The sequence below is a fragment of the Amphiura filiformis genome, chromosome 20 (assembly GCF_039555335.1).
Source record: "Amphiura filiformis chromosome 20, Afil_fr2py, whole genome shotgun sequence".
Taxonomy (NCBI): Eukaryota; Metazoa; Echinodermata; class Ophiuroidea; order Amphilepidida; family Amphiuridae; genus Amphiura; species Amphiura filiformis.
The window spans coordinates 20,023,354-20,043,743 of record NC_092647.1 but is presented as its reverse complement, the minus strand read 5'-3'; the positions used below and the strand labels follow the sequence as shown (position 1 = coordinate 20,043,743).

The 20,390-nt window shown below is 38.1% G+C and overlaps 1 protein-coding gene across 1 annotated transcript in view; it reads right to left on the bottom strand.

The window, feature by feature from the left end:
• The window catches only part of LOC140142195 (macrophage mannose receptor 1-like), a 72,362-nt gene that overhangs the window by 46,505 nt on the left and 5,467 nt on the right, over nucleotides 1–20,390 (bottom strand). Inside the window, exons 2-15 of the mRNA XM_072164161.1 lie at nucleotides 17,455–17,576; nucleotides 16,860–16,993; nucleotides 14,780–14,997; nucleotides 13,776–13,864; nucleotides 11,568–11,680; nucleotides 10,715–10,844; nucleotides 9,757–9,839; nucleotides 6,886–7,005; nucleotides 6,104–6,175; nucleotides 5,492–5,524; nucleotides 4,380–4,538; nucleotides 2,764–2,852; nucleotides 1,982–2,135; nucleotides 388–602 (exon numbers count right to left, since the gene is read on the bottom strand). Of these exons, the coding sequence (XP_072020262.1) occupies nucleotides 388–602; nucleotides 1,982–2,135; nucleotides 2,764–2,852; nucleotides 4,380–4,538; nucleotides 5,492–5,524; nucleotides 6,104–6,175; nucleotides 6,886–7,005; nucleotides 9,757–9,839; nucleotides 10,715–10,844; nucleotides 11,568–11,680; nucleotides 13,776–13,864; nucleotides 14,780–14,997; nucleotides 16,860–16,993; nucleotides 17,455–17,576 (1,731 nt within the window). The remainder of the gene's footprint in view (nucleotides 1–387; nucleotides 603–1,981; nucleotides 2,136–2,763; nucleotides 2,853–4,379; nucleotides 4,539–5,491; nucleotides 5,525–6,103; nucleotides 6,176–6,885; nucleotides 7,006–9,756; nucleotides 9,840–10,714; nucleotides 10,845–11,567; nucleotides 11,681–13,775; nucleotides 13,865–14,779; nucleotides 14,998–16,859; nucleotides 16,994–17,454; nucleotides 17,577–20,390) is intronic.

Here is a 20,390-nt window from a genome sequence, read left to right as displayed (position 1 = left end):
TCATACAAAATCGAGGACAAAATTTGGCCCAAAACAACCCCTTTTTTGTGGTTATCAATGACCAGAATTTCAAACACCACTTTTTAATGATTAGAATTTCAAACACCCCTTATCAATGACACTAAATATTGACAAAAAAATTTCTGGATTTTCTCAAGTACCCCTTTTATCCAAATTTCGCAAACAGTGCAAATTAAATACCCCTATTTTGCTAATGTCACTGTCAATTTTCACGGACAGTGCAAATTAAATACCCCCTATGTTGCCAATATCACGGTCCTTGCTACTGATAAAAAATAACCCCTTTTCCACGCAATTTGGTAACGCTCATGGTTTTCAACTTTTGTGTTGAGTTGGGAGGCCGGGAATTTTTTCCCAATAACTTACTTGAATACATCTACGAATCACAGATTGCATATTTCCAAATCCACCGATGACTATCTCATACATAGCTTCAGCATCACCAGCTATTGGTGATAGGCCTATATGAACATCATTACTAGCTTTGACTTCAAAATACAGATATTCTACAGATTTCTGGGCCGGGTGATAGCGATAGTTGTACTCGTCCTCAGTATCATCTGATATGTACTCATCACAAGCTGGAAAATATCAAGGAAGACATATTGGAAATTAGCTTACCTTTCGTAAGGTGTAAACACCAATGTAACACATTTTTATAGGAGGAACAGTGGGGATGCCACGGGGTGGTGGGGCATGAGGGGCAAATGCCCCCAGTCAGAACTCTTGCCCTCCTGTTTCCACCAGTAAAACCCCAAAATTTCGAAATGAAATTCACTTTACCCCTCAATGCCCCCCCCCCCCCAAAAAAAATTCTGCGCCGCCACTGAGGAGGAAACAGGAAAAGTGACCCTGTCTAGGAAACAAACTCATACAAATCCATAGGTGCCCCTTTTGTGTATGCAATGTGCAAAGATCTGTGGATTTAGCCAAGCTTGTTCCAAGTTTTGCAGAAGATGACCCCAGCGGTTGTACATCAAGTATACTGTAGTATTGAAGACTCTTATTGTACTCTTTTCTGCCTGGTTCCAACATATCCATGTATAGACATGGGTAGCTCATCTTGGCCAGCAAAATGGCAACAAGAATTTGTTTATGACAAGCCCGGATGCCAAGTTTGTTTGAAATGAGTAATATCCGCTCAAAACATGCTTGGACAAACATACCAGTCAACGAACATTCAGCCACATTTCTACTAGAAGTAGAACTCCCATAGAAACATGTGAGACAATTTGCCAGTAAACAACGTTTTCCTACTTGTTGCAGAAAAAATTTCATGTTCTTTTAGTAGCCCAGAAAGGGGGAATATTGCAACACTTTATCAAACTCCCACTCGATGGAGACACAAACTTTTGACATGTGGGAATTAAACTCTCTTTGCTTTGGTAGCAATGGTACTGTTTGGTATGGTGTCATGACATGTCGGCTGAGGGCATAAACAGTGTCTCCGTAAAGGTAGAAGGTCGTCCAATCAGCAAGGTTAAACTTTGGGGACTGCTGTATGTCTACCAGAAGTCCAGTTTCCCTCAACATTGCCGAGTCATGCCTCTTTCCTGGTACAGTACTGTACAGGTTGTTTACCATTGCAGTAGGTGTTGATACCAACTAAAATTTAACCTGTGTAAGCGCTTGTGCCATTGTATGCTTCTTGCTGTAAAATATGCAGTTTACACATTGGGTGCACAGGAATTTTTTACTGGAGGGCACACAATCCTGTTTCACTGAATGACTGATCCCAAGGTTGAAAATTTGTGAGCATAAGCAAAGCCCAAAAGGCCTGGGGCCCTTGCTGGGGGTACAGGTGGCAAAGCCCCTGGAAGCTCCTGGATTTTAGGGTTTTCAACCTTAAATTAGTTGTTCAAGTAGCAAGTACAGCCACAGGCCACTACACCTAAATTCACAAGTTGTGAGCATTTGGCTTTAAACTTTTCTTTCTTTCATTCGTAGTATACCCACTCACCTTTGGGTAATTTGCACATGTAGTAAGCAGTATAATCACATGGTAAATCATTCCACTCTCCAGCCTCTGTTTCCCCATTCCTCATATGTGTGCAGTCTTCTCCTGCATCACCATAGTTGTCTGGTTGTCCTGGAGCCCAGTTGGTAAAATCAACCTTGGAAAAACAATGTGAAATAACAGTTGTTGAAGTCCATGAAAATTAGTTTCACCGGTAAGCCTGATGTTTCTCTTAGCACACTTTATCCCAACATATCGACCCTGTTTAAGGCTCATATCATGCAGGTAACAAACAGGTTTTGAAGCATTTTTTACTTTCACCTGCATTCACTAAATTATTTTCTAAGATAATTTTACTTATCTATGATTCATATTTGTGCTAAATGAGCGGTTTGTCGCTAATATTGAATTCAGAATATAGCCAATATTAAATAGTATTCACCTTCCTTTATATTTTATTACCCTGAGAAACACTGAAATTAAATTATCTCTGGAACCATAAGATTCATGGTGATCAAGACTTTTCACCAAAATAAAGCTCTACAAAATAAGGTATATTGCTGATAACAATCATTAGGCAAACATGATGCATGCTGGGAATGCGTAAAGAGCGTGGTGCACAAATCTCGCAGCAGTTGGCGCGCCAAAGAAGCATTGCACTGAAATAATTATTCTCATACCTCCAGTTTCCGAGGTCTATTTGCTTTGTACTTCTATGTGAACAGACTATAGTGTGGATTTCAACTGGAAAAGCCCAATACATACAAATCACCATAGTAACTTACTGGTGTACCGTCCTCCCATTCAAACATGGCTTCATCTGTGATGTCATGAAAACCGATCCATACCCAATCATTTACCAGGTTAACTCGCACTGAAAAAAATTATTACAAAATATTGACATTAATGAAGATCACGGCACAAATTCTAAAGTTTACACACGGAATAGCATAATTGCGTTCATTTGTGTAAGTTTTAATATTTGACATGTTTTCTCAGGTATAAAAATCATAAGGCAGGGGTTCTTAGTGGAAATGAGGGTACAGTTACGTGTGGCAGATTCGGGGTGCATTTCAGCCATTTAGTTTAGACTCAGGGTAAATTTTCAGCCATTTTGGTATATTGATGGCCCTCAATTTCATGAAAATTTGGTTTAAGAAAGGGTATTTTTTTCAAAATGTTCTTGAAAAATTGCCAATGTTTACCCAGGTTTGCCATGAGGTGCAGAACCTTGATTTTACGATACACAACCGGTCATAAGTCGCCACAACTTGCATCTTTATTAAATTGCCCAGTTGTGATTTTTGTCAACCTGCAGCAGTTTTCAGGAAATGCACGGAAAGTGACATAATTCTGCACTTGACCCAATGCAATACAAATGCAATACCTATGTACAGGCTTCTATTTGCGAGCTTAAGGGCTGGGGTATGAGCGTTTGGACAGTATTTATTTTGGGACATTAGAGCACATCAGACATATCGAATTGCATTCTGAATCGAAGAATATCATTCTGATATCAAATAATTTTGATTTTTTGAAAGTTGCAATTTAATACACATTTTATGGCAAATCATTAAAAATTGATATTTTTGATATTTAACAGTATTTGAAGTAAACTTGGTAAATCTGATGATTTATACTTAAAGTGTATGTAGGTGGGATGAAAAGCCGATGATCAATTGAAAATTTTGACCTTTCGTATTGAAGATATGGATTTTTTCCCAAAACACAAAAAAAAAAAATTAGGTCTTTTTGGGAAAAAAATCCATATCTTTAATACTGAAAGGTCAAAATTTTCAATTGACCGTCGGCTTTTCCTCCCTGCTACATACACTTTAAGAATATATCATTAGATTTATATAATTTACTTCGAGGACTGTTATATATCAAAAATTTGAAAAATATCAAATTTTTATCATTTGTCATAAAATTTGTATTATATTGTGATTTTCAAAAATGAAAATTATTTGATATCAGAAAGACATGCTTCGTATTCAGAATGCAATTCGATAGGTCTGAGGTGCTCTCATGTCCCACAAAAATACTGTAGAAACGCAATAAACGCTCATTTTAGATCCCTTAAACTGGGCACTCTACACCCAGCAGTACCAGACAACCTACAAAATGATTCAATGCTTGAAATAAGGGCTCTGTTAATATTTTCCTGTCCATTACCTTGAAGATCATGATTGGATACATAAATGAACATAAATGAAGTGTAACACCCTGCAAATATGCCATTTTGTTTCTACTAGCAAAAATACCATATGACCTATAAAATTATACAACATGAGTTGCTTGGCCGCTCTGAACCGCTCTGTTTCTACTACGTACATTAACCAATATCACTCAATATCACTGGTAACATTTTCTTAGTAGAAACATGCATTATGGCACTTACATGAGTGATATGACTGTTCATCAGCGCTATGTATACTAGTCAGTGTAGATCCCATAGCTTCACAGCTAGTCCTAGCATCATAGTATGTCTTTTTGGTTTGATCTAGGTAGTAACAACTTTCTCCATTTAAACTCCAGCCTGCAGGACAATCACCTAGGGCTATGAAGAAGAAAGAAAACATTAATGCAAGGTTACATGAGTACAAGAAGCAGCATACTGTCAGAATAAGGAGGAGCATTCAAATATGAAAGTGATGTACCTGTGCTTACCGGAGTACAAAACTAGGGGTCTATCAGTATAGGATTTTTTTAAGGGGGTCATTCAGTGTGGACTCCAAGAAAATGGGCAAAAAATGTGAAACATTTTGTGATTTGCCGATTTGGTGTAAACTTCCAAAAAAAGGGGCATTACATTGGATGTAAGCTGATGAAAAAAGGGGTCAATGTCACAATGATTAAAAAAAGGGGGTCAGTGGGTGTAGACTTTGCCTCAAAAAAAGAGGGTCTATTGACAGGCACATGATGTGTAACAATATATGGGAGTGCCTCCTCCAGGGTAGCAGGAGCTTCATCGGGGATGCAGAGTGTTTCTAACTGCCAGTTATCTACAACTCTATTTTACATCACTATATAATGTCCCTTAACTTGGGCTTCTCAATCTGCTGAGTTTTCATGTACATCCTGAATACTGTGACATATCCGAGTTTAAACATTAAAACCCAAAAATATAGGGCAAATGTTGGGAGAAGTTTGTGCTCAGTATTAAATGGCTTTCAGAAAAAATTACCTTCAAAACTGAGTTGCTTTGCAAGATGGGTGAAGACATTTGAATACAGGCCATTTTGTACAAAAATAACAATGTTTCTCTAAAACACATCATTACTAAATTTTTTGAGTGCGTAATTTTTTTTTTGCATGTTTTTGAAAAGGCAAAATGAAAAACAGGGTTTAGAGATTGCTTTTTTACATAAAAATATCTAAAATATGCATATTTGGTCAAATGACTGTATCTTTCTTACATCTTGCATGTATACTATGACACAGTTCAAATAGAAGAATACCAATGATTTGGGCAAGTTATCAGATACATTGTGACAAGAAAGTAGTACTTACGCACTTCTGGTGGTACAGGCTTGACTGCTTGGCCTGGAAAAGAAAATTACAAAACACAACATTGATAATTCCACCAATATAATGAATTAGTAGAACAACTTGTAAATATTTTATGATAATACTGTTCTTTTAACCGTATCATGAAGTAATACGGGAGCAAACGTTACTGTTTCAGCTCCAGCTTGTCTGGTTCCTGCTCTTGTCATTTCTGGTCTTGTTTCTTGGGTGCGACAATTGCTCCATGACGATTTATGCTTATAAAGTGAAGTGTGCAAAATATGTTTCCTTATATCTTGAGCTCATGTTTTCGGTAGTGTGAAATCAACCTTCTAGTTGCCTTTACAGTTATTTGGTTCACTCCTTTTCACTGCCTACATGAAGTTGGGTTCCACTCTCTTGCAATTAAAAGCTTCAGCTTGTGGGTAAAGGTGGTTTACAGTATTTTGCTTTTGTCTTTATTAGTTTATACTTAAAGGTAGTTTATGGTACTGTTTTTTACTGTTTTTTTTTTAATTATTGGCAAAATTTTACTCAATGCAAAAAGCACCCTAATTTCACCGCATAAGGAGAACCCCTATCTATTAAGTTCTACAGATTTTCATCTATTGTTACCTATTGGAACCTTGCAAACAAAAGCCTGTAGACCATAGCAGTTACCAGTAGACCATTTACCCTCTGTGGAACCTGTAAGACAAGATAATATTCATTGTGTTCATTAGGTAACAGCTATCACATTCTATCAAAGCAAATAACAAATTCTATTACCAATGCCGTAGCCAGGATTTTGGTGTGAGGGGCAAAAGCCAAATTTTCATCCCCATTTAGGGGGCAAGACCAGATTTTTGTCCCCATTTAGGGGGCATAGCCAGATTTTCATCCCCATTTGTTAATTTTTTGTCTCATTTTTAGCCATTTTAAGGACATTTTGCGCTTTACCGTTCACATTTTGTCTGTGAAAATTTTCTCTGAGGGGGGCACTCTGCCCCTGGATATGCCACTGTCTATTACATTACTAATTTAAGAAGGGGGAGTAATTGGTTCAGTAGAGGTTATCCGTGTTCTATAAGCTGTATATCCTATCAGCGACTGCTATACCTTGTTTAGGATTTTCAAAAGAAGTACCTGCATGTGCCTGTTTCAAAATAGCCCGCCAAAGCCATGCAGGTAACTATGAGGTCATGCATTGAATTTGTTTGAATGAGGAATACTACGGAAACCAGCGCCTTTTGTTAGAAGTCACACAAGAGTAACGTGGATAACCTCTATTATACTTTCCATTGTAAAATATTGCCACTACCCTATACACCCATGTACACAGACAGTATACACATTTTTGGTCTACCCTGGTATTTTGCCTCTGAGTATGTTATGAAATATGTTCTAATGCCGCTTACCTGTGAAGATAGTGCCGCAATCAGGAATATTAACTGTGTCTGATGGTTGGTCTGCGTTCCAGTTTGTATACGCTATGTTTGATCCATCACTCCATGCGAAGCTTCCATCTTGGACAAGATCTAAATCAATATAATAACATGCATCAAGAGTGAGCAGAATTAATTTTGCAATGTTTTATATTCATTCTGTACAATGTTAAAAATAATAATGATAATATTTTAACCTGCTTCATGTTGATTGGTGGCACATGTAACAAAATTTCATTTTTCAAGAGTCAAACTAAAAAACCTTTTTAATACTTTTTTTTCCACTATTTTGTCTACTAACCCTGCAAAAAAGTACTTCTATAGACTTATCTTTTATTTATAAGCTACTCTAATAACTTTCAAAATTATTTCCTGTTCAGTCTCACAAAATCACTAAAACCCCTTTAACCAACCACATTTAGTTCCCAAGACCCTATTTTTTCTGAAGAATATCAATTCCAAAGATATTGATCTGAGATGAAAATATTTTAGATATTTTCATCTCAGGTATATATCATGTGGAGGGACAATTTGTTTAAATGACCTTTCTTTTGAAAACCTCTAAAGCGCATTACCTGAATAACAATTGAGTGCCTCCTTCCAATTGAGTGTTAATTCCAACTCTTGTCATTCTTGTATGCTTTAACCCCCTGAGCACTACCTGCCGATCTAACATTGCCTCTGATTGGTCAATTATATGATATCTTCACTTTAATCACCAATCAGAATGGAGTTTTGTAAATAATTCACTCCAATTTTTTTGTGTGGTGAAATTATTCCAACAATGTTGCTGATTGGTCCAATTGATAATGAAAACTTCTTTTTGAGGTAGTTCTCATGGGGTTAAAGCGGCTGTGTACTCTAGCCATTGTTTCTTTCTCAAAATTGAGTTTTTATGATATGTTTGTACCTTGTTATGTTTTTTATAAATACAAGGAATGAAAATCCAGATTTGTAAACTCCAACTGCAATATTTTAAGGGGGTACTACACCCCTGGCCAAATTTGTGCCTATTTTTGCATTTTTCTCAGAAATTAGAGCGCATTGGTGACAAGTAAGATATGTATATTATAGGGGCAAGGACTACAACTACTGCACTGAAAATTAAGCAACTCAAGGCAAGTAGTTATTGATTTATTGATCAAATATTGGTTTTCCCTCATTTTTGGCTGTAACTCCACAACTGTTGTCTGTGCTGAAATAAAATTTCCAGTGCAGTAGTTGTAGCCCTTGCCCCTATAATATACATATCTTACTTGTCACCAACGCGCTTAATTTTTTGAGAAAAATGCAAAAATAGGCCCAAAATTGGGCAGGGGTGTAGTACCCCCTTAAGGATTTTATTTCACTATTCCACTCGTGTTTGAAATTGAAAAGGAAAGAAAATCTTTGTTGTACCAGCAAGGTACACGCGCGCAACAACTCATCGCATTGCGTATCGCGCAATTTGTTAACGCACAAATACGCGATGCATACGCGACGCTTATATGCATGCGTGGCGCATCTTATGGAAACACCACGGAAGCACTGATTTCACAAAAACCTAGTGGTCAAATGGCTCCGTTTTAGCTGATAAAATGTGGGTTTTTTCAAGTTCTTTCCCCGATTTAAATATCAAGTTATGAATGGATTTCGCTCAAACTTCTCAAGGGGCTGTGGATTTACCCGATGTTCACGTAATATAAGTTTCAAAAAACGAAAACTGTCGCATTCTCCTGTGAGATTCGATGAAAGTGCAAAATGTGACCACTTTAAACTTCAACAGCCATTATTTCAATGTTCATTTTCTCGGTAAAATGACGATTTAGGTACACGATAACTAAATAATTACAGCATCTATAGGTAAGCAAATATGATCATCGTAAAAAGCATGATCGACTCAAGAAACGGTTTTCTCATTTTTTTATATTTTGGTCTATTTCGATTTTGGGCATCATTTTGTGCAAATAGGCGTTTTTGAATTTTAAAAAGTTCATTTTGATGCCTTATATGGTCAATATCTCAAAAAATAAGGCCAATATCAAAAAAATAAAAACACCGTTTTTGGAATGGAGCCTCAAGATTGAGCTAAAAACAAAATAAAATATTTTGGAAAGAGTGTTTTTTGTTATGATGTACCTAACAAATATTGCCAAAAAACTCACTTTTTGTGATTTTCTTCAAAATTGTTGTTTTTACCCCAAATCTGTATTTATATTAAGATTTATTGATGTCTTGCCTTCATATAAATGTATACTTTTATATGTTTTGCGCGAATAATTACAAAGTTATTGCACTTTTACTACATGCATGTCTGAGAGTACACAGCCACCTTAAGGTTTGCATCAATCCCAACTTCAATCCTTAAAATTTGAAGTTAATTTGCATACATGTGCTCACTCGGCTACAATAGGCATGTCTGGGTTTTTTTCATAGAAATTTTTAAATGCCACCAAAAAAATTGTGCATAATCAGCATAATAATCAAATATGTGATTTGTCAAAAACTTATTTTGTTTTTCTTTTGAACATAGCTCAGATGTGAATCCTGAATAAAGTTAAAACTACCAAACAATGCCCAACCCTGTCTGAGCTTTTCTCAATTGAATGAGCATTTAACTAATACTGCCACCAACTTTTTTCTTCATGAATATCATAGTACTGTCAATACAGCAAGAGGGCCAGTGCATGATTGTAGGTTACACTACCTGATCTGGAACTTCAAGAAAGTGATAGTTTTGACAAAATGAGAAACTCACAAATCATAAAAACTATGTTTGAAAGCAGACATTTCATGCAGTAAGTCAATGGAAAGCTATCTCTAATAGGTGCGAACCCTGTAAGTCTTGAAATAAAATAGGCATACCTGAAATGCCAATCCAGAAGTCTGTAATACCCACATTATCAAGCTCATCAAATAGACTGGTGATGTAGTTGTTTTCAATGGAACTGATGAGAAAATAAAGATGAATAAGAAAGTCATAAATTATAGCAGAAACTGGCGATGGTTCCCATTTTCTTTTCAAATAGCTATGACACAAAGCATAACTTTTCATGTACCCAGAACCACCAGGTTAATGTGACTTCCGAAACACAAGATACCTGCATGTGCTAAACAGTGTATAGGGCTGAGAAGAGATTCTACAATTAGATTTTTGTACTGCTTCACAATCAGAGAAATCAACTCTGATAAATTAACCTTACAGTAACTGAACATGGACTGCAGAATTCATGACCTTATAGGAACAGTTTGGGATAGGCAACTAAATTCAAGCTCAGGATTAACTCAAATCCATGTGGAACATATTATCCCGACTGGGCATCTCACCCTTATTTTGCATGATCGAGTCACATAGGCTATGATCAGGGTGCAAAATTTCCTTTCTCTGTGATATTTAATTTGCTCCACGAAATTCAAGTTGTCTTTTGTTTGTCTAGTGTTTTGAAATGTCAGCCTTGTTTGAAGCGTCACGGTATTAAATGTAACCATTTGATAATCTGTCTTGTACCAGTGTTGCTTACTATTGTGCTGCCAAAATGCCTAAAATGGTCAAAAATATATCCTAAATGATATGGTAAATAATTTCATATTTTGACATTTTATATGTGTGTTTTATGTATAAAAGTTCTGCGCAATTGGCTGTTTTTTCCGCACAATTTGCTATTTTTCTTCGTGCAATTGGCTATTTTTTCCACGCAAATTATTTGTCCCTGGCTATAATCAAGCAAAAAACAAAATATGCGAATCAATACACACACAATACCACCCCTGCCCCTCATACACACACCCTCCACCTACATGCATAAGCCTATAAAATCTTTACCTTTGAATGTCCACCAAGAATGAGCCTTGAGTCTCACAGTAATGCTTTGAGTCAGTCCATGTGTACTTGATGTTTGTATTGAGTTGGTAGCAGTTACCACGGAATATCCTCCAGCCATCTGGGCATGTTCCTATTTGAGGGATGAAATTGTTAACCTGTTATCAAATTTTGTGTCAATGTGTTCAAGCGATTATAACTGCTTCTTTTACTTTGGCAAAATTCAAGTTTCTCTTCACAAACTTGATCAAAAGTACCACATAGGCCAAATAGGGTGTGATACGTGAGCTCGGGGGTTGGGAGGTACCACTTGGGGGGCAAAGGTAGTTGACATCATGGGCTACATAATAATGCCTGATAGCAATTGAACCGGAGTAGCTTTTGGCAGGAAAAGGTTATCAAACTTTACACAGGGTCAAATTTCAAACCTGCTCAAATTGTGTTAAAATCCATTCCTCTAGTCACAAGGATTCGGAAAATGTATAGTTTGACCTATCTAGGACGTCCCGTTCTTGAGTTATAACAGAAAAGGTCAAAGTTCATGTTTTAAGTTGGCTCTATGGTGGTCAAAAACATCAAAGTGCTCCAGTTTTGCCAAAAGAGGGATCAAAATGTTTGTTTTGATAAAACAATTCAAATAAGGATAACATTGCACCATCTTGGATATTTTGTTACCTAGGTAACACAGCAAAATAGATCAAGGTCAATAGGTTTCAATGGTGCTCAAACTGCAAAATATGCAAAAATTATCAAGCTGCTAAAATGTCCCACTATTCAGTAGTTACTCACATAAATTAAATTAATATACAACATTGAACTCTTAATTTGCATCACAAAGCTACCAAGCCACACTAACCTTCAGGTTTTTCGCAGACAAATTTTCTATTTGAAGTACATGCTGCTGTATTCCATTGTCCATTTGTTGCTGTGCTGGCTACCTCCACACAATCGCCACCCATACTGAAATAACTAGAATTAAAGAGTGATATATAGTTGGTATTAACAGGAATAATCAAAGATTTTCTGTACACAATGTTGTGGAATTGCTCCACCAAATGACCAGCAAGCATTTACATCAATTTAAATCGTTATTAGCTCATGTCAATTTCATAAAACATTACTAATAACTCGCTCTGCAAGTGGTAATTGATGTCCCCAGCATAGAATGCTCATGTCTGTATGTTTAACATAGTATCTAAATTCAAATCTTCAGTTGTGTGAGAATCATATAGAGGAATCCAAATCCACGCATTCCTACACCTGACTAGCAGCCTTTAGTTGGGTCCCCGTCGGCTACAATGCATCCAAAATGTGAAATGATTCGGCCTTGGCGGAAATTTTAAACTGCATTCCATCACCCGTTTTACACCTTCCGCAAAAACACGGGTAGACAAAAGAATGATTTAAGCTTACTAACACAATACAGTTCCAACAGTTGTGCAAATAAAAGCCGCCTTACACCTAGAGAAGGTCAAGGAGGGTTAATAGAATAATACAATAGAGATAATTCCGCAGGTAATCCCGTCGCATCTATTCATAGATGTACAAATGGATGAACAAAAGGACTATGTATGAATAGATGAGACAGGATTACCTCTATTGTATATATTATTCTATTAACCCTCCTCGTCTTTGCATCTTCTCCAGGTGTTAGGCAGCTTTTATTTGCACAATCGGGCGCTCAAACCCCCAGGTTGGTGCTAGCGGGAAACCAAAGATGGCCGACCAAATCCTGACCATGACTTGGCTAGTTGGATTCGTCTGTAGTACATACACTACCAGATTCCTATTGCTCCTGTCCGCAGAGGTACACTGCTGTCCAGCTACTTTGTGGTTACTCTAGAGTACCAGTGCAACACCAGTCCAGAACCAGTTTGTGTACTGTATGTGTGATTTCGATGAGTGTACTCTAGAGTATTCATATAGAGCTAGAGTATTCATATAGAGCTACTCCAAAGTACCAATGAAGTAGCTATGCTGAAGTGTACCTCTGGGGTGGCAGCAATAGTAATCTGGTAGTTGTACAAATTTAATCCTAATTTTCTGTTGTAAGTCAGATTTTGTCTACGATTGCCTTCACTTTCGCCCTTTGTGCGGTTATTAGCACATTTATTTTAAGCGTGTTCCAAAAATACCAAAATCGGAATGTTGATTAATTTTAGGATCCTCTGATTTACCTGTAGGAGCAGAAGCATCTAGAATGTCTGATCTATATCCCAAGGATAATTGGTGTTTGAAATCAAATTTTCTACCAATAATTTACTGTCACACAAAGTGGACCATTCTGACACTGGGCCGTTCCATTTGAAATCCAAACCCTTATTCCTCATAAGCAGTTATGAAATGCACCTTTACTACACATTCAAGATGGCCGCTCATGTCTTGGCAGCCATTGTGTGCAGAGAAGGGATTATTCCCATTTATGGATTGTGCACAGGAAGTGTTAATCCACTCAAGATGTGTTAGTTTTGTAGGGCTATATCAATAAAAAAAAACCTTTACTTACCAACATGCAACAACAGATGAGGAAAACAACAAAATGTGTACAATTTCATAAAATTATGCAGTTAAATTGTGACCCACTTACCAGTTCTTCATCAGACTTCACAGAGGTTTGACTAATGGTTTGGTCATGTTTACTCACGTTTAATACACCTTTGTTCAACTTATGCAACTTTGATATTTTTATGCATTTTCATAAATTTATGCTACTTCATGCAATATTTTCTGAATGGCACGGGCCTAGTACCTACACTTACCATTGGCTTGGGAAGATTTTCAACAGTGAGGGGGCTGAAACATGAAAATAATTGGAGGGTCCTTCGGTGTCAGAAAATAGCTAAATAGGATAGGTCACAAACACCCATTTGCCCTCTATTTTATCACAATTTTTTAACTTCACCTAGATGGGAGCCTGAAAGGTATTCCAGCCCGCATCAAAATTATTGAGGGACTGAGCCCCCCCCACCACCAAGCCCTCCTGGTTCCTAAGCCTATGCTTACCTTGTATGTTCCAACATACAATGGGTACTGACAATGGATAGAGCCCAAATGTTCTACTAACCTATTATCAGGTTGTCCAACTGCCCAGTTAGTGTATGGTCCTACATCAGTACCATCAGGCCATGTATATCCACCAGGTACACCACTTATCTAAGGTGTTAGTAACAACATGCAACATAAATCAAGCTTGCTAAATTATTAAACTCATGCAAATATAAAAGTATTAATATATTATCAGAGATGTAAAAAGAGTTTGTCCATTTCCTGAAGATCCTTCTTACAACTCAGCATTCAGCAAGTGTCCAGTTGGAAACATCCCACTTTGGGAAGCTAGGTCTCTCTTTTGAGACTGAAATATTGACATTATAGTTGCTAAACTGAACAATTTTTCTGTAAGTTTAATACTCAAAACTGTTACATTCCTAAACAGTCGATGCAAATATTGATAATTGATCACCAAATTTCACATTTTCAATGCTTTTGATTGTTACATTTCTGATAATAGCCTGGGCATGCAACATAACCATTGTTAGTTTGGCAATACCTTTTTTACAAACATGCAAATTAGAGACACAATAAAAAAAACAAATTACTTAAAGTTATTCAAAAACAAGGATTTCTTTCAATTTACAAAGTAATGACTGGAATTATGCACTGCATCATAGGCGAATAAACACAGGTTTGCCTCTTCAAACACTTTGCAAAATAAAAAGTAAAATAAGCTTCCATAAATGTTCACCTAATGGCACCCCTGGGCTCCTTTGCCTTGGGGTAAATTTCATGTAAAATAAAGAGCTCCCTCCCCTAAAAATCCCAACAAGAACTATGTGTATGTGCCCTTATTTGCTGGTGGGATTTTTAAGGGAGGGCACTTTTAGTTTGTGTCTAAAATTCCAGTTATGTTAAGAGAGCCCAAAGTGCCATTAGGCGAACGTTTACTGCATGTATGTGGTATACAGGATTTGTTTACTGTGTTTTTTACCTACTTTTTCCAAGAGGCCTTATGCATTATCCTGTAGGGCTCTAAGCTAGAATAACTTATGCATGCAAAACTTTATAGCCTACCAGATCAGTTGCTCCAATCCAGATGTCTGTATTGTATGTGGATCCCTGTAATGAGACCAGATCTTGTTCTTCTTGGCTCTCTACACTTATCAATGATGCACCCACTTCTTGACAGTAGTTATTAGCATCCGTCCATGTGTAGTCATTTCCGTAGTATTTATAGCAAGCAGAGGCAGCTGATATCCAACCATTGGACTCATCACATTTGATAATAACATCTGAAATTGCATAGAAACAAAATTTGGGAAATTATTTTGATTCCCCATTCTATTCTTCCCTGAACCAAGACCCTTTTTTACCTTTTACATCCCCATTTCCCAAGCTGCTTTTTGCCCAAGTGGAAGGAAAGAAAGAAGGTCTAGTAGCATTAGGGTTAAAATATTCATTCTTACCATTGGATCTTTCACACATATGGGCCAAGCATATGGGCCTTCATAGGCTATGCATTATAAGTTATTACACATTCTATTCAATGCTGCCCCTAACCTTAGTCTCCCACTTCATTCTTACCATTGGGTCTTTCACACACATATGTGACCGATACGAATGAGCCGTAAATGTCTCAATTGTATTCGAGTTACAGTGTAAAATGGGCATGAAGGTCGTATTCATTGGTACCTCAATTTGGTGCTACGTGTACCTCATTTAATGAGATACACGTAGCACCAAATTGAAATACCTATGAATATGACCTTCATGCCCATTTTACACTGTAACTCGGAATACAATTGAGGACATTTACGGCTCATTCGTGCTGTACGGTCACATATGGGCCTTTGTAGGCTGTACATGGTAAGTCATTCCACATTCTATTCAGTGCTGCCCCTGACCTAAAGGTCTGTTCATACTTAACTACATCTTTGATGCATTGCCGATATATCGTTCATTTTCTGCTGCATCTCAACGCAACGAAATAATTTAACCTTACTGCGATACTGCAGTGCCATATTTCGGGACGATATTGTAATTCGGACAATGCAACAGATGCAGTAAAGTATGAACTAGCCTTTAATTTCCCACTTCATTCTTACCATTGGGTCTTTTACACATGTATGCAAGGAGTTTATATAGGAAGGAGGGGAAATAGATTATGTAACGCTTATTGTTCCTTTGTGCCAATTGGAGTTCCCGACACGCTATTCATCGAGAGGTACCTTTTGTTAGAGACAAAGGGCTTCCGCCATTAAATCGGTAACTGACCTGACCAGCGTATTAACGCTATAATAGGCAGGCTACTGTCAATAAGTGATGAAACAAAAGTCACGTAAAAGTGCCTATACAAACGAGAGGTACCTTTTGTACTAGTCCATCCCAAGGGTGTGTGTGAGTTGTCGAATGCACACAAAACAGAGGTTCACCTACAATACAAAGTTACAAACCTATTGCAGCGCCCAAATTGGTTTGGGCGCTCATTTGATTATACTCAGTGAACACGCTTTGCTCTACCATTTCGCTACGGACGGTTCAGCAGCATAGGCAAAGTGTGCGCTCTGTGTGGCAGATATAAGAATCTACACAAGTAAGTTGTCTACATTGTTTGCCAATAGGTCTACATATAAGGATTTGAAGTAATTATGATATCACTCCTACTGTAGTATTTTTAAGGATATTAGCCGCAGTCTACATCGTGTTTTATTATGTTATATTTTACATGAGCATCGCGTATATAGGAGTCTATACCCTGGACCTCAAATGTGATATATTTGCTGATAACTCGAGAAGCATATAGCCATACTATTTCTGAATCAATCAATAAAGCAAAGCAAATCATACTTGTAGGCCTATAATACTATATTAAATATAATTGCGGACCAACCGATACAGCTCGACACGCCCAATGTATGAATAAAAGCACCTAACAATAAAGTCGCCCAATTGAACAGTTGTAGGTGTCGATCACACGACTTCATTAATATTGATTGGCAACATTTTCCAATATGTCAGCGCTCAAATCGGACACAATAGAACAATAGACTCTTCAGTGCGTTGCATGTATGGGCCTTCATAGGCTGTACATGGTAAGTCATTCCACATTCTATTCAGAGCTGCCCCTAACCTTAATCTCCCATTTCATTCTTACCATTGGGCCTTTCACACACGTATGGGCCTTCATAGTCTGTACATGGTAGATCATTCCACATCCCATCTGTGTTCATCTCAACGCAATCCTCGCCAACCTCGCCATAGTTGTCTGGTTGTGCAACATCCCACATGCTGCAAAAACAAAGATACTATATGCTAAAAATGGTCATAAAGTTAAGCGCCTGTTAGCCAGCAGCATACCAAGTGAAATTTCCAAGGGGCAAAATTTTTCCCAGGTGACAACTCATGTATAAAAGTTGTAAGCATCAGTGTGAAAGAAAATGTGGATTTCGGGCGGTTTTGAAAAGCAAAATACAATCTGTATGGATCCGGGATTAGGGTCTCAAAACACTCATTTGACTAGAAAATGGGTGTTTTTTTACGGATGATCCTTGCTTATGGTAGTTTTTAAAATTATGGGGGCCTACCCTCTGTTCACTCCCAATTAGTTCCTTGAAACCCTTTGCCATTATAAAAATAAACATTTTGCAATCCTTGACTCAAAGTGTGAGCTGCCAATGCCCCCTCCTTGATGTGCATGATGGTGAATAAGGGAGAAAACCCTGGAGAGGACCCAGATCCCTACAACTTACCTTTGTGTATCATCTAATAATTCTTCATCTACACTCCATGTAAACCTCCCTTCATCTGTTATATCATGTAATCCTATCCAGTGCTGTAAACCTGTTGGTTGCACATACTGTGCTATAAAATTCTGATGCAAACAAACAAACAAATAAACAAACAAATATGTATATATTAGCTGCGGATCTGAGCATACACAAGGTGGTTATTTCACTGTTATGGTCCTACCCTATAATACCCCCCCCCCAAAAAAAAAGAGAAACACAGTGATTTATAATGCGCTACGCACAGGCACTAGACATTGATCCACACCTCAGCACACTTTACAGGTTGTAACTGACCACTACAGCCCCATATCATTCCATAAAGCATTAAACAACAACACAGGGACTTGCAGCTAAGAAGCGCACACCCTAGACATTCCACAATTGACCTTCGCAGCCAGGATCAGCTCCCCAAGTTTCATACAGGTTACAACAAGCAATTAGCAGTAAGTTCCTTGTCCACAGGAATTTAAAACTAACCCAATTTATAACATGAGAGCATAGTAACCACCACCAGGATTCAAACCTGCAACCTCTCGCACCATAATCAAATGCCTTATTGATTGAGCAAACTTGACTGCTATCCCTTCTACCAGAACTCAGGTGAGCACCCCTGGGATGATGATGGGCATTGACTGTAGCACAATTCAAGATTTGAGTTCAACAAACCAACATTACAGTCGTATGACAAAACATGCAAATAGTAACTTTTCGCACAAGATTTGCTCATTTAAATGAATCTAGTATGTGGACAATGTAAGTGTGCTCTTTCAGTTATAGTTTTTCCACTCTGAAGTACAAAGTGACAACGCTCACATAAACAGTGCGCAGTGCTGCATCTCTGCTGAGGTATCCATGCCTTCAAACTCGACACAATGTGTGCGTCCGCATCGGTACTTTGTACTTCAGAGTAGACTGACTCTAATGACATAACATTTGAAAAATATTGATCACTCAGGGTTTTGACTTTTAAAACCTACATTTTGGTCAAAAATTGTGTGTGAATAGGTTATTTTTGATGTAATAGTCAGACACGGTAGGTATGGTTCAAATATACACTTTAATGACAACTTATCAGGTTAGCATTTAGGTGATTGATATCTGGTAGGCGTAGTGATATTGCGCATGCGCGATCCAATTACGTAATGCGTGATTAGTCACTATGAGATAGTTCCTAATGATTGGCTATCACAACATCCCCTTCTTTCCAAAAGTTTGATAAAAGTTCACAAGTCCAGGAAGGGGTGTTTACTTTAGCAAACATTGTATCACATAAAAAAGTTTACAGGTGTTTTTCATGTATGTATTTGAAAACTGACAGTGTCAATACATACACATGAGTTTTCATTTTGGCTGGCAAATGTACATGGGTTTTTCAATTTGCCTGGTTCTTGTGTGTTGAGTGTGACTACATGTATATTTGGTATACAATGTGTAATACTGCAATGTTACAATGTAATTCATGCCAAAAGTGAGTTTCAATAAAAATTTTTATGAAATTTGACAAAAGTTTGTAATTTTGGCTATGTATTATTTTGTTGGTGTCACATTTTTGTATGTCAGCGTGTATGTATGTACACATCCTTGAACACATAAATTTTATAAAACAATTGGCTTTGTGCTATAAAAACACATGGTCACAAGTAACAGGTTGGCAGGTTACAACTCATCCCTGTATCGAGTTGGCATTCGGCTTACTCTCCCAGACCGGGTAGTCGTAACATCCTTTCCATGTCCTGGGTCTACTGGTTGCTGCTTCTCGATACTGGTTTCTTTGGTACTTGGTGAGCTGATTGGTTTGTCTTCAAACCGGACCTTTCTTGGCTGGATCTTGTTTGTTTCACTCTGAGGCATTCCCCTGATGTGTGCGCGGTTTCTTCTCAGCACAGATCCATTTGGTGTGGTTACTTCATATGATCTTGGTTCTTGCTGTACTCCAGTAACCACTGCTGGTTGCCAGACTTTGCTATCAGAGTTCAGCACTCTGACTCTTTGTCCATCATATAGAGGGTCAAGGTCCATTCCTGCATGCTTGTCATAGTCCTGTTTCATCTTTCTCTGCTTCTCCTTCAGCTTCTCATTTGCTCCATCTCTCTCGTGAGTCTTGTCTGCTAAATGGAAGCTGGGCAATGTAGTCTTGACTGGTCTTCGAACAGCAATTCAGCTGGGGACGGTATTCCAGTGTCCACGGTGTTGCTCGCAGGTTTAACATGGCTAGATGGAGATCCTGCTTGGTTTTCTTGCATTTCTTGATCAGGGTCTTGACGGTTCTCACCATCCGTTCTGCCATTCCGTTAGACTGCGGGTATCTTGGTGAAGATGTGGTATGTGTAATTCCCCATTTCTTACACATCTGCTGGAATGCTTCGCCTGCGTGTACTGGGGTCCATTGTCGCTGACGATCTCTCTGGGTGGTCCTAGTAGGCTGAAGATTCCGGAAATCGCTTTGGCGATTGTCTCACTTCTTGTGTTGGGTAGCTTATGCAGTATCGGGTACTTGGAGTAGTAGTCTGTCACTAGGAGGAAGTCCTCTCCATCCAGTGCAAACAGATCACTTGCTAGCTTCGTCCATGGGTATGAGGGTACTTCATGTGGTTGGAGTGGCTCTTTGTGTTGTTTTGGCTGGTACTCTTGGCATACATCACAGGCTTTCACCTGTTTCTCGATGTCCTTGTAGATTCCAGGCCAGTAAACAGATTCACGCTGTGAGCCTTCTAGTTTTCTCCACTCCTTGGTGTCCGATGTGAAGCTGCTCCAGAATGTCTTCACGGAGTGATTCTGGCACTACTACTTGTCTTCCTTTGAATACAGTTCCGCTGGAGATTCCGAGTTCATCTCTACAGCACCAATACTGTCTGAGATCCTGAGGCAATTCTTTGAGGTCATCTGGCCATCCTTCA